The sequence below is a fragment of the Lissotriton helveticus genome, chromosome 3_1 (assembly GCF_964261635.1).
Source record: "Lissotriton helveticus chromosome 3_1, aLisHel1.1, whole genome shotgun sequence".
In the NCBI taxonomy this organism is placed as follows: domain Eukaryota; kingdom Metazoa; phylum Chordata; class Amphibia; order Caudata; family Salamandridae; genus Lissotriton; species Lissotriton helveticus.
Window position 1 is genome coordinate 698,716,615 of NC_136061.1, and position 14,121 is coordinate 698,730,735.

General features: G+C 47.8%; 1 protein-coding gene across 1 annotated transcript in view; it reads right to left on the reverse strand.

The window, feature by feature from the left end:
* The window catches only part of DCDC1 (doublecortin domain containing 1), a 1,658,417-nt gene that overhangs the window by 1,517,078 nt on the left and 127,218 nt on the right, over positions 1-14,121 (reverse strand). Inside the window, exon 5 of the mRNA XM_078683738.1 lies at positions 1,424-1,517. Within this exon, the coding sequence (XP_078539864.1) occupies positions 1,424-1,517 (94 nt within the window). The remainder of the gene's footprint in view (positions 1-1,423; positions 1,518-14,121) is intronic.

Genomic DNA, 14,121 nt, shown 5'->3' on the forward strand with positions numbered 1-14,121 from the left:
ACAAAGGTTGCCTGAAAACCTTGATCTAAGTCCTCGCAATAACCCACTTGGAGCAAATTGATGTTGATCCTCCCTGTCCCTTCCAGTCAAAAGCTCCAGACGTAGCCCCCTCACCAGCTTCAACCACGGTTTCATAAATTGTTATCTATCTTCGATTTTAAGGTGGTTTTGGAGGCCATTCAAATTCTGTGGCACTGAAATCATCTGAGATAGATGCAAGCCCTAAAAGACTGATACCCACAAAATAATTGTGTAAATAGGTCAAAGCACCGTAGCTTGCACATCATGTCAAAGTCTAACAGCAAGAGGGCACTTGTAGGGTGCATTAAAGATATATTTAATACACCATTTAATATACCCGAACATATTTTCATAGACTATGTAATTTCACTTTGCACAATTGGCTTAGCGTACCTGTATAGTTTATTTTTGCAAAGAGAGGAATAAGGGGAGTAGGTACTCAGATTTATTTAAAAATATAGACATGATCATAATATTTGGGGGCATGAAGAAATGTTTTTTCTTCTGCTTTCATAAGAATAGTTGCAAAAATACAACTTGTTTTAAATAACTTTTCTAAGGTTAACCAGCAGATAATTTAAAAGCATTTGATAAATGTTAAACTTGATGGAGCATATTTATTCTATCCATATTTTTTCTATCCACTATATGAGATTCTATACCTTGTGAAAAGTTGAAGTCCCCATTCAGAGGAATAGAGGCTTCACAATAGAGTGCAACATGGTTTATATCTTGCAGTATATTTGTCTTATAGTTTTGCAAAAAGAGTAAGGCAAAAATTGTCCTCCTATAACATTTTGTGAAGGCCACCCAACATATAATAAAGTATTCATCCCAGACAATTATAAAAGTGTTTTAATGTTAGCATGTGCTATCGATGTGCTCGCGGCTCAATGATCCATGAGGGCCTCTGTTTCACTCCTTTTCTGTAGCGTTTCTATAATCAGATCTTTAAGGGAAATAATAAACAAACATCTGTAAATGTTTCAATGCCCATCTTAGGGGCCTATTAGGATGGCGGACGGACCTGCGTCCGTCTGCCACCCCGAGGTGGAGGGAACGTCCGCAGGGGCTGTGGCGTTCCCTCCATGCAGATTAGGATGTGACCGCCACCCTGGTGGTCACATACCCTATCTTTAACATTGCGGCGGGTGCTGCTTGAAGCAGCGCCCGCCGCAGGGTTAAAAGTGCCGCCGGCCCGAAGGACGCGGATTCACCGCGATCCTAATCGGCCCCTAAGCATTAAACAGCTACTTTTAAGGCAAATCAGAAATCAGAAATAAATGTCTAGGATAATTTAGCTTGCTAGCTGGGAAATAAAACCTTTTGACAGGATTTTCTAATTCCAAATCTAGTGCCAACACTACCACTGCAGAATTCATTCCTATCAAAGACTACCTACCATCTGCGAGATCTTCAATTTTGTCTCCACTCATGTCATACAGCCATCTTGCTGGTGAACTCAATCCCATTTTGGTGGTACAGTCATCTAAAAACTTAAGCACAGAAAACTGTCATCAATTAATGGAATTACCTCACATTTACGATTAAAGAAAATTAATAATATCAGGCATAGAATAACATATCAAAACGTACTATTGTTTTGTCCAAAACCTAATCTCTGACCCTTCGTTTTTAGCAAATAACACACCTAAAACTTGTTTTTAAAATAAAACGTTTTTTAAGTGGCTGTTGTATCTTTTCGAAGTGAAGAACTTGTTAGTACAGAACAATACTTTAGTATAATTGCAATATCCAGTAGGTGTGGGGGACATATGGATAGTTGGGATAATGTTAGTAACAATACCATGAACTCTAAAAAACACCTTGAGAGTAATTTCTTCGTCCAGTGAATATGTCAATACGTATTGAGATTATAGAGCCAGATATCTATATTTTGTGATCACAATTTGCCACCAGCATTTTTGGTGAACCACTTTGGTATGGATAGGTTAGTTTGCGAAAAAAGTGTTTCAGTCTGACCTACCTCATTACTATTCATAAGGTAGGTCGCAAACTGCAATTAACTCGATTGAAGCCCATCACAGGGATAGTGATCTGCTAGGGTCAGCAGACCACCATGTCTGGAACTGCCTCTCTAAAAAAGAACACATGCCTTTTCAATGCAGCCCATTTTCCTTAAAGGAAAGCCTCTAACAAAAAGTTTTCTTTTTTAAAGTTTGTTTAAGAATTGCCAGCAGCCCCAGGTCTAAGGAGGCAACTTCCCTTTAGTGAATGCATTATCACCCCAACTCAGGAATCTGTAATTTTTCAATGTTTTGCCATCAGAAATCGGTTGCATACCAGTGATACATCGCATACCAAACCAATTCACAATTTGTAAGGGAAGCCTACAACAAGTCACTTCTAAATTGCGAATCGGTATCCATTTGCAACCATATTAGGAGTCGATAAAAGTTTGCAGGATTCTTTAAAAAAAAAAAAGCAACAGTCAAACAGAGTGTTTGCAACTGTTAATATGCTTAACCCTTCCAAATACCACGCCTCAGGTGTTAGACTAACGCATTTCAGTGTGGTGGTCTGCATCACTGTCACACATTTATAACACCTCCTGAACCTGTCAAGCCTGAGCACTATAATTATCATTGAGCAAAGCAGCACATGGTCCGTGCTGCTCTGGCAGCCACAGAGTGTCACTGACAGGGACTCTGACTGCTGCATGACTGAGGGCTGGCTCAGTTGCGCTTCCGTGCTTTATTCGGCATTCATGTGACATGACGGCATTAGGGAGAGTGCAGCATTGTGTCCCAATGCTGAGACAGGGATTATTATATAGGGCGGGCCACCCGTGGCATGACGCAAGCAGGTGGCGGTTATCAGATAGTTTCTTAAAGTTTGGCTGGATTGAAGCTCGCTGATGCTCTCACTGCCGGTCAATATGGTGCGTGCAGTCTGCAGCCTCTCATTAAGGTGCCGCTCAAGTCCAGACCAGAGTTGAATCATGGCCACTGCAGTGCCAGAGAGAGGGTTCCTGCAGCCTCCCCTCATGATGCTGTGTGAGTCTGTGCGAGTCCACGGAAGTCCAAACCAGACTGCACTGCGGCTGTGGCTGCCAAAGTCGAGTGTGGTGCCTTCAGCCTCTCATGACAATGGCCTGTGGTACTGTAGGTCACTCTGCCAGAGTGCCACTATCTAGTTTCAAGTAATGTAAATCCTAATTATATTTAATTTTAGAATGTCCTGATTATCACACTGCTAAGAGCTCTTCTCTGCTCACTGCTTGGCTTTTTCTGTTGTTGGATGCACCTGACTGGACCCTGCCTCACAGTGTCTGGTGCCCCTCTGCCAACAGTTCGGGACTGTGTGCTCGCCTGCCTAGACAAGGCGGCCACTATTGACTGGCACCAGGGTGCGTTTAATTTTGATTCAAAATCCTGCCTGCCTGGCACCCAGGAAGTCATCGCTGCCGCCCAGGTTGGCCTGCTGGAATGAATCAAAAGAAAATGGCTACTCGAGTCATGTCGACACCTGCTGCCCTCAAGATGTTTTTAATTTTGGAACATCCTGCCAACTCGGGTCCCCTGTGTAGTGCAAGAGAAGTGTGCAGCAGCCAGGCAATTGCAGCCTGAGAGTTAGTGTGAGACATCATGGGCACCCAGCAGAAGCGATATAAATCTTCAGCACTCGTGGCAGCATTTGATGGCATAAAACGTTTCATTCTAAAGACCAGCACAATGCAATATTACTATTTGACACTCTAAATGGCAAATAGGCTGTATCCCTCGTCAGTTTACAAAAAACAGATAAAGGAAGAATGACTGAATTATATAGTAATGCTGATAGGGGCAAGAAATTCCATGGTGAGGCCATGCTTCTACTTGATGGAGTAAGACAGGGGAAATATACTATGAGGCAAGTTGTTTCATATTGAAAATAAATGATAAGCACCAAAACTGAGACAGTGAGCTGCAGCCATTTATAGACTACTGGAGCACAGCCGGCAGGCTTTCTTGGTCTCCTGTCCAAGAACACAGGCCAAAGAAGCTCTCTGACTCAGCAAGGCACATGGAGGACTTCTGATAGCAAATGTGAGTCCAGCAAGATAGCATTTACTGATCTGTGCAATGGGGGCATTGTCTATGAGAGTGTGGGAGCGGGGCTAAGATCATTTCAGAACTTCTAATTTCTCAAAAGGGTCTAGTTTCCAATATTTATGTATTTTCATGTGCTTCATTGTTTGGTTTTACTCATGAGAGAGTGTAACTGTAGGTGTCCCACATTTGGCAGTTAACCGCATGCGTGCGGCGGCTATTTTTGCGCTGCGCTGCTTTTTTCAAAAAGCCGCGTTACATGACGCGCTGAGCTCGTCATGAGTGTGCCAGCGGCACAACTCATGACGAGCTCAGCTCGTCATGAGCGCAGAGGGGGTTAAATGTATACAGAAACTATTGAAATGTCACACATAAGCATCTGAAAACTTGGCAGCTATGGGCATTGTGGAACATGAGACTCATGTGCAGGCAGTATTGCCTCTCACAGCCTTTTAGGTTCTGTCGGGTCTCACAGTGCCCTCCCATTTTTGGAGATTTGAAGCATTTTAAAGATTTTCTTAGAGTTTCTCGTTGCTCAAATCGGTATAATTTCAGAAATGTATATATTTCCCTCGTCCTCATTGCCTGATTTTGCTCAGGAGAAAGTGTCACTCATAGTTTTTGTATGATTCATAAACTTGACCCACTGTCTTTCCATGATTGCCAAAATGATTAGCTTTCCTAAATGTACACATTTACAGTATTCAACCCCTTTGTTTTGCATAGTAAAGTAGAAGTCAGAAAAGTATTATGCTGTCAAGTCACGCCACTAGAGAAAAGTGTGGTAGGTTTCAACCAAATCATTTACCATGGGTGGGTTTGCATTCCCTGATTGGATTTTTAGGTTTCGTAACCTGGCGAGGGGCGAAGCCACTCCCAGATCGAAATCTGTTGTTTCTAATAGTGAGGTTAGGACAGCCTCTGTTTCCAATTGGCTAGCTCCATAAATGGAGGCTAGCCATTGGGAGGCAGAGGCTGTCAATCGCGCTTTCTCTCGAAAACGCGATTCGGGGGCGTTTCTGGTGCTTTTTTTAAGCCCCGCCCCTTTGTCCCGGGCCGCGCTGCGATTGGCTGCCGGCCCGGGACACCCCCGTGACGTCATTCCCGGGCTGCGCTGTGATTGGCTGGCCGGCCGGGACCGGACTTGTTTTGTTGCTGCCTCCTATCTGGGTATCTTGAAGTCGACTGCCCATCGTGTTATCTGACATTCCTCTGCTTTTTCTGCCCGTTCTGTTTTTGATGGCATATCCAAAAATGTAGCAGCTCCAATGTCTAAAGCCTTAATAGTATATAGCAGTTTAAAATGGGGTCACAGAATGCCTAATCATAACGTTTTGAATATCAGTCTCAGTATCAATCCTTGAGGAAAATGCGGCATTTAGCGTCATTCAGTATTCAGCGCTCAATGAAGTTATAGCAAATCAGTGTGTCATATCAACATGTCACCCTTTTAAGCACAGCCCTCAGCAATGGAGTAGCAAGAAAACCAGTTACCCACCGCATGGCTCTTTGTGGCGCTCTTTACAATTCCAATGCCTCGCTATGCCTGTTGTATCTTCTGTTATCGGATCCCGTACACCCTCCGTCAGTCTCACTCCTGCTATACGCCTAAGGATGCTCCCGGTGCCGTGGCTTCGTCACACTGTGAAGTAGGGCGTCAGAACAGCTCACCGCAGTATCCTCCGTTATCGTACCCTTGGCTCACTCCAGATATCACGCCAGCGATTCTAGTCCAGCGCCTCCATGGGACCACAATGCATCAGAATGCATCAGTGGAGTCTGTCATGACACTCCGTCGGCTCCAACGGTTCAGTCAGCACTCAATCCAGCTCTTTCAGCATCTGCCTCAAACAAGAATAGACGTACGGTAAGGATCCAGTATCTTTCATTATAGGCTTCTCAATACGGCATCTTCTGATTTTGATATTTTTTTGTCGAGCAGAGAGGAGTCGCAGCAGAGCTAACCTCTCACACGTCCATCACGCTGTTCACTTATTTGCTGCAATGATTTAATAATGAATGTTTTTTAATCTACTTGGCAAGATTGAGTGGCTAGGGCTGCGGGCTGCAACTTCCGACTCTCCCCTTTCTGGGCCTAGTGTGACGCAGGAGGCGCAGCCTACACGAGTAAGGGCGCAGGGGGCTTGGACAGAGCCCCAGCGGTGCAGAAGGGCCCCTAAACCCTTCAAGGGTGGGGGGGGGCTTGCCCTTCAGAGGGACCCTCCCCATTCAGCCGAGGGCCAATGAATATCTGTGAAATAAGTGAGACACGGGCCCCTCATCCAATTCTGGAGAACCATGGACACGGTGGAAGGCATAGTGTTTCTCGAAAGTATCTGTTGGGGCTAGAACTGGGACTCCTCGTGTATAAACTAACACCGAACCCACCTTTGCCCGTTTAAAATAGCCTGATGCCGGGTCATAGAAGGGCACCTAGAGTGAAGGATGTTTCCTGTAAGTTCTGTGTCTCGATTGCATATACCAGGGTCAACGAAATGATGCGATTTCTGTGGGTGCGGAGTTTGCTGCATAATAATGGATTTACTGCCCTTGCCACAGGATCCATCCATCACCGGCCGCATAATTTGCAGTTTTTACCCCGAAAAATTGTTTCTTGCGGAAACGGATCAAAAAATTACAAAAACGTGGAGACACGAGTTGCAGCGCAGTGGAAAACCATTTGCAAAAGTTGATGGGTCAGTTTCCAATTGCCTGTTGCTGTTTTTGAACCTTAAACTGTTATCAATGTGATGGATCCTTTGTCCAGACAGAGTTAACATATGTAAAAAAAAAAAAAAGACCAAATAATGAAGTAATAATGTCACAAAATGTACTGCACCACAAAATGTACCTTTGCTTGCCACATTATTCCAGTATACCTACAAATACCTTAGCAGAGATGGATATTAGTGTGTGTGTGGAGTAAGCTATCTGGAGATGAAGGTTTTTGTATTTTAAATGTGTTTGTATAATGAATGATTGTACTTTTATTTTGTTAGCCATTGACCCCTCAACACTTCAATTGCAAAATGATTTCTGAAGCTCTGGGGAACTGGACAAAACATTTCTAATCTATTAGCTATGTATGAACTGCACATCAGACTCTGAAATGCCTGTCCCAGCTGTCGCCCAAGGTACTCAAGCTAACAGTATCAACCTAGGAAAGATAAATGGCTGAGATGCCTTTTCTGGCAGATACTGTGATATCTGTAGCAGGATATCATCTCGCTAAGTTTTCTCACCCATTTCAAGGCCCGCCTCGTAGACTAGTATTTACGAATGTGGGATATTACAACAGCAAAGTCCTCTACTCATTGGGTTTTATACTTCGTTTTTGTCACCTCTAAAAATTCGTCCTATTTTATTGACCCCTGGTGAAAAGTGAGACGTAAACGAAGTGCCTGCATACATTTATTGTGAAGTTTGAGAAGGGGTCCATAATGGGGCCCAGCGGGCCAGCGATCTCTAGCACAGTCGGCTTCGTGACACCGCCTCCCAGGGGTCAGAAGGAAGCAGTGCACTACAGTTGTACTGACAGGGCTCGAGTCGGGGTACTATGCGGGTGGACGGCGTCCCCCCACTTATTTTACCGGGGGTACGCCGTTGCCCCTGCCAAACAGCTGGACTTCACTCTTTGGCCTCGAGGAGCTCGGCACCTTTCATGACGTCACTTCCTGTTGTGACGTTACTTTCGGTGACAGCGTCCCCCCACTTCTTTTTTTTTTTTACGACTTGTGCCCTTCTTTTTTTACGACTTGTGCCCTGGTTGTACATGCCTTGTACTGGCCAGCCACCTGGCATGGACCCGTTTTCCTTACTTAGCCGTCAGCCCACGAGCTCTCGTTGCCCTCTTGTGGCTAGTTGTCTGCTTCTCACCCATGGAAGGAAATGGGATGGTGTGGACAGGATTAGCACTAGCTTCCGCTTCCTGGGGTCATACTCTGGATGCATGGGCTGCTCAGTGCCCCACCTCACCACCCTCATTCGTCGTCACGCCTGTCTAATATATTTTCCAGAGAGAGAGTGGAGAGGATGTGGCCTAACGGCTAGAGCGGCCGACCTCGAAGCTGCGGAACCGCGTTCGAGTTAGGTCAGGGACGCTCAGCATTCTGTGATTCTGGGCAAATGTGGGCAAATCACTTAAGCTCCCCGTGCCTAAAAAATTTATGTGTCCATCTGTAACGCAACTGGTGCTCATGTAAAGCGCTCTGATAACTTCGGGTCTAGTTGGCGCTATATAAAATACCCCCACCCCACAAAGTAATGCCTTAATGCCGCCCAAATTTGAATCTCATATTAATCGAATTCCACGGAAGTAGTACTCTATATTTCTCTACGGTTTTATCATTGAGACTAACAGGTGCAACTTTCATATGGGGTTTTATGTCGTGAATCATACCGCACTTCTGTTGCCATTACCAGATTACACTAATTTTACAGACCATAGAAAGATGAGAGGCTGAGTTGGCCCTGCGAGGATTTAAACTTGTTAACTCATTGAGCCATCATGCAGGTTATTATATGTCCTGTTCCGCAGCCCTCTAGAGCTGTATCTTTCCAAAAGTATTGCATAAAATTTTTATTTCTGTGCCTCAAAATACCTCCCTTCTCCCAAACAGCCCGAAGGCATTCTAAAAGCTTTACATCCTATTCCAAACTGCTGTGAGTTTAGTCCAAACGAGTCGTCTGGTCTGGTTCTGTACAAACTGCTCTAAAATCAGGGTTGGAAATCAAATCTTGTACAAAATGGAAGCAAGCCAAAAAATGCATGTACGGCAGCAACATCTGGCCCCAGATGGATGGATGGATGAATGTCCAGCCCGAAACACGGTGACTTGCATACTGGTAGGAAAGCTTGGAGCCTTTCACTCAGTAGTGTATCTACCGCCCTGCCGCTCCTGCTCTGCCGCCTCTTCCAATGGCCCGACCTCAGGCATTCCTGCGAGCTGAAGCGGCTTAGCGGCTGCGAGAGCCACGGCAAGGCTGAGCCCGAGCTGGTGTGCTGCAACCCGCACCACCTCAGCCGGCTCTGCGAGCTAGGTAAGGAAGGGGCTGCGCCGCCTGCATACTCGCCTCCTGCACACCTCAGCCGCCCCTGCACATTGCCACAAGTCCTGCGAGCTCGGTAAGGTGCTGCGCCGCCTGCATACTCGCCTCCTGCACACTGCACACCTCAGCCGCCCCTGCACATTGCCACAAGTCCTGCGAGCTAGGTGAGGAAGGGACTGCGCCGCCTGCATACTCGCCTCCTGCACACCTCAGCCGCCCCTGCACATTGCCACAAGTCCTGCGAGCTAGGTGAGGAAGGGACTGCGCCGCCTGCATACTCGCCTCCTGCACACTGCACACCTCAGCCGCCCCTGCACATTGCCACAAGTCCTGCGAGCTAGGTGAGGAAGGGACTGCGCCGCCTGCATACTCGCCTCCTGCACACTGCACACCTCAGCCGCCCCTGCACATTGCCACAAGTCCTGCGAGCTCGGTAAGGTGCTGCGCCGCCTGCATACTCGCCTCCTGCACACTGCACACCTCAGCCGCCCCTGCACATTGCCACAAGTCCTGCGAGCTCGGTAAGGTGCTGCGCCGCCTGCATACTCGCCTCCTGCACACTGCACACCTCAGCCGCCCCTGCACATTGCCACAAGTCCTGCGAGCTAGGTGAGGAAGGGACTGCGCCGCCTGCATACTCGCCTCCTGCACACCTCAGCCGCCCCTGCACATTGCCACAAGTCCTGCGAGCTCGGTAAGGTGCTGCGCCGCCTGCATACTCGCCTCCTGCACACTGCACACCTCAGCCGCCCCTGCACATTGCCACAAGTCCTGCGAGCTAGGTGAGGAAGGGACTGCGCCGCCTGCATACTCGCCTCCTGCACACCTCAGCCGCCCCTGCACATTGCCACAAGTCCTGCGAGCTAGGTGAGGAAGGGACTGCGCCGCCTGCATACTCGCCTCCTGCACACTGCACACCTCAGCCGCCCCTGCACATTGCCACAAGTCCTGCGAGCTAGGTGAGGAAGGGACTGCGCCGCCTGCATACTCGCCTCCTGCACACTGCACACCTCAGCCGCCCCTGCACATTGCCACAAGTCCTGCGAGCTCGGTAAGGTGCTGCGCCGCCTGCATACTCGCCTCCTGCACACTGCACACCTCAGCCGCCCCTGCACATTGCCACAAGTCCTGCGAGCTAGGTGAGGAAGGGACTGCGCCGCCTGCATACTCGCCTCCTGCACACTGCACACCTCAGCCGCCCCTGCACATTGCCACAAGTCCTGCGAGCTCGGTAAGGTGCTGCGCCGCCTGCATACTCGCCTCCTGCACACTGCACACCTCAGCCGCCCCTGCACATTGCCACAAGTCCTGCGAGCTAGGTGAGGAAGGGACTGCGCCGCCTGCATACTCGCCTCCTGCACACCTCAGCCGCCCCTGCACATTGCCACAAGTCCTGCGAGCTAGGTGAGGAAGGGACTGCGCCGCCTGCATACTCGCCTCCTGCACACTGCACACCTCAGCCGCCCCTGCACATTGCCACAAGTCCTGCGAGCTAGGTGAGGAAGGGACTGCGCCGCCTGCATACTCGCCTCCTGCACACTGCACACCTCAGCCGCCCCTGCACATTGCCACAAGTCCTGCGAGCTCGGTAAGGTGCTGCGCCGCCTGCATACTCGCCTCCTGCACACTGCACACCTCAGCCGCCCCTGCACATTGCCACAAGTCCTGCGAGCTAGGTGAGGAAGGGACTGCGCCGCCTGCATACTCGCCTCCTGCACACCTCAGCCGCCCCTGCACATTGCCACAAGTCCTGCGAGCTAGGTGAGGAAGGGACTGCGCCGCCTGCATACTCGCCTCCTGCACACTGCACACCTCAGCCGCCCCTGCACATTGCCACAAGTCCTGCGAGCTAGGTGAGGAAGGGACTGCGCCGCCTGCATACTCGCCTCCTGCACACTGCACACCTCAGCCGCCCCTGCACATTGCCACAAGTCCTGCGAGCTCGGTAAGGTGCTGCGCCGCCTGCATACTCGCCTCCTGCACACTGCACACCTCAGCCGCCCCTGCACATTGCCACAAGTCCTGCGAGCTAGGTGAGGAAGGGACTGCGCCGCCTGCATACTCGCCTCCTGCACACTGCACACCTCAGCCGCCCCTGCACATTGCCACAAGTCCTGCGAGCTAGGTGAGGAAGGGACTGCGCCGCCTGCATACTCGCCTCCTGCACACTGCACACCTCAGCCGCCCCTGCACATTGCCACAAGTCCTGCGAGCTCGGTAAGGTGCTGCGCCGCCTGCATACTCGCCTCCTGCACACTGCACACCTCAGCCGCCCCTGCACATTGCCACAAGTCCTGCGAGCTCGGTAAGGTGCTGCGCCGCCTGCATACTCGCCTCCTGCACACTGGGTACAAACACCAGTTGCGTGCACCACTCCAGCCGCCCCTGCACACACTACACCCCTGCCACAAATCGTGCGAACTAGGCATGGGGCTGCTGTCTGCACACAGGGCACTACCACCTTACTTGTCCATTGCATACACTGCACATTGCCACTAGTCCTTCGACCTAGGTATGGGACAGCGCGCGGCGCATGCAACACACTCGGCTTCTGCACACTGGGTTTCTCTCAGCAATTTCTCTCAGCTCTGTTCAGAGGGTGCAGCTGACTGTACGTTCAGTACTGTGCCTGTTGTTGTGTGAGTATATATATGTTTGAATATGTGTGCCTCTGTGTTGTATACATGCTTAGCTCTGCTCGTGAAAAAGTGGGTCAGTGCCTGTGTGTTTGTGGTGTACTGTCTGTGTGTCAGTGCCTGCATACCTGCAAGGGTTTTTATATGTCTCTGTGTGTTTACATGCATATCAGTATTCACATGTTCATTTAATGTGATATTTATGTAACATGTTGTGTGTTCTTAGGATGGAATCAGATCGGACTCTACAACTAAGCACAAGTGAGTGTATGTGCTAGGCTGGTGTGTCTTGCCTTCCTCTCTGTGGACTCTGCTTTTTTGTGAGGGCTGCTTCTCCTGGCGGGAAGCAAACCTCCTGGGTTCCCGTAATGACCTGCTACAGAGAGAGGCCTCACAAACGAGCGTCCAGCTTTTACTGACCTCTGAGCAAGCGGCTCGGGTACATCCATATTGAGCGGGAACTGCAGAGGCCCAATAAAAATACCTTCTAAGGTGGAAGGAAATGAAAGTTCAGACTTGTGTCCAGCAGATGCTGTTGTCCATCATGTTGCTCTCATGCTGCTAAAACTATTACCCAGCATTAGAACAGTGCCCGGATTGGCTTTAGCAGGCTAAGTTTGCTCTCCAACACGGACTGGGAGCCTGTGCCTACTGTTCTCCAGCCCTGGCATATCAGCTCGGGTTGGGGAGATGTCAATGCCAATAGCTCGAACTTTTCAAAAGGCGAAACCATTGCATTGTAAATGCTTGTTTAATTAGGGTCCACATGTACAAAGGCCCGATTTGGAGAATCGTGTTGTTCATACATCAAAAAAAGCATTTTTGCGGTCCCAAACTCCAAACTGCGATTCTGCAGAATCACAGTTGGGGTCTGCGAATCGGTATTTAAAAGGTGCATGTTTAGGGCATTAAGTCCAAATACTGATTCACAGTAAATATGAATTCTTGTTTTGCGGTCAGATTATGGTCACATTACTTTATTTTTTTTTACAGATTACTGAAATGTAATGGGAACCATTTCCAAATGGGAAGGGGTCCCATGGGAATGTTTTAAAAATAGTTTTTTTTAAAGAGCAGTCAGTGGTCACACGGACTACTGCCTGCTCTTTAAAATTAAATTTAGAATTTTCCTTTTTTTTTTTTAAACGCAGCCCGTTTTCCTTCAAGGAAAACAGACTGTGTTTGAAAGAAAAATGATTGCTTCATGTAAAAGCAATTACAGACTTGGTGCTCTGCTGACACCAGCACGTCACCAACGCTGTGATGGCTAGAATTCCTACTGGCCCACAAACTGCAACCTACCTCATTAATATTCATGAGGTAGGTCGATTTGTTACCACTTGGAATCACTATTTCAAAAATAAAAGATTCATACACTAGGAACAGTGATTTCCTAATAGCAATTAGCGGAAACTCACAATTAGGAAATTTCTATTCCTTATGCTAGTAGGTCTGACCTATTTCCCACTGGTTAAGCTGCATAAAAGAGTTTTGAAAGCACCATGTTAAACACTGCATTGCTCCATATCTCTTATGCTCTCGATAAAGAGTGTGCAATCCTACTTGGGGGCTGGAGGGGGATGGCACTGGTAGAATTTTGTATTTCATTTAGTGTTCTACTCAATTCTCTCTTGGTGTTTGGTAAAATTAGTATAGAGACATTCTGCATAGGTGTTTAGGGTTTTCAGATTCATTCAAATATGTATGTAGATTATTTATCCTCTATTCCTCTTTGTTAGTTTTTACATACTGGACAATCTTTTTCAGGTCAAGCCTCAAAGGCTTTGAACCAACTATTAAGTGCCCTCCGAAATTTATAGATTACAAAGCCTTTATCAAGAAATACAAAATATATATTTTTGTCTCATCAGTTGTGAGCCACCTATTAAGATCACTTCGGAATAGTTTGCAAGATACTACCAATATATTGTGTCTTCTTTCCTGCTTGCACTTAGCACCAGGATGCCTTGGTGGCGTCTGTTTGTGCTCAATAAGTTTATTCATTAATCCATTCCTTGCATGATTACCACAAAGTGTCACTTTGTTTAGATAGCCATTCAAATTAAGTTTTGATAATGCAATCCCATTGCAAGTGAAATGGTTTTCTTTAGTAGGACATTGTTAGAAATGGGGTCTCTAGTTGGCAATGGTTTGCACCTTTGTCCAAGTAGGGACCCTTGCTTCTGGACAGGGTAAGGGAGTTACACCCTCAGACAACCCCTGCTCACCCCTTGTTAGCTAGGCACGAGCAGGTAGGCTTATCTCAGAGGCAGTGTGTAAGGCATTTGTGCACACATACAGTAATACTGTAAAAACAATATTAATCAACACCACACCATTTTAGAAAAATAAGTAATCTTTAT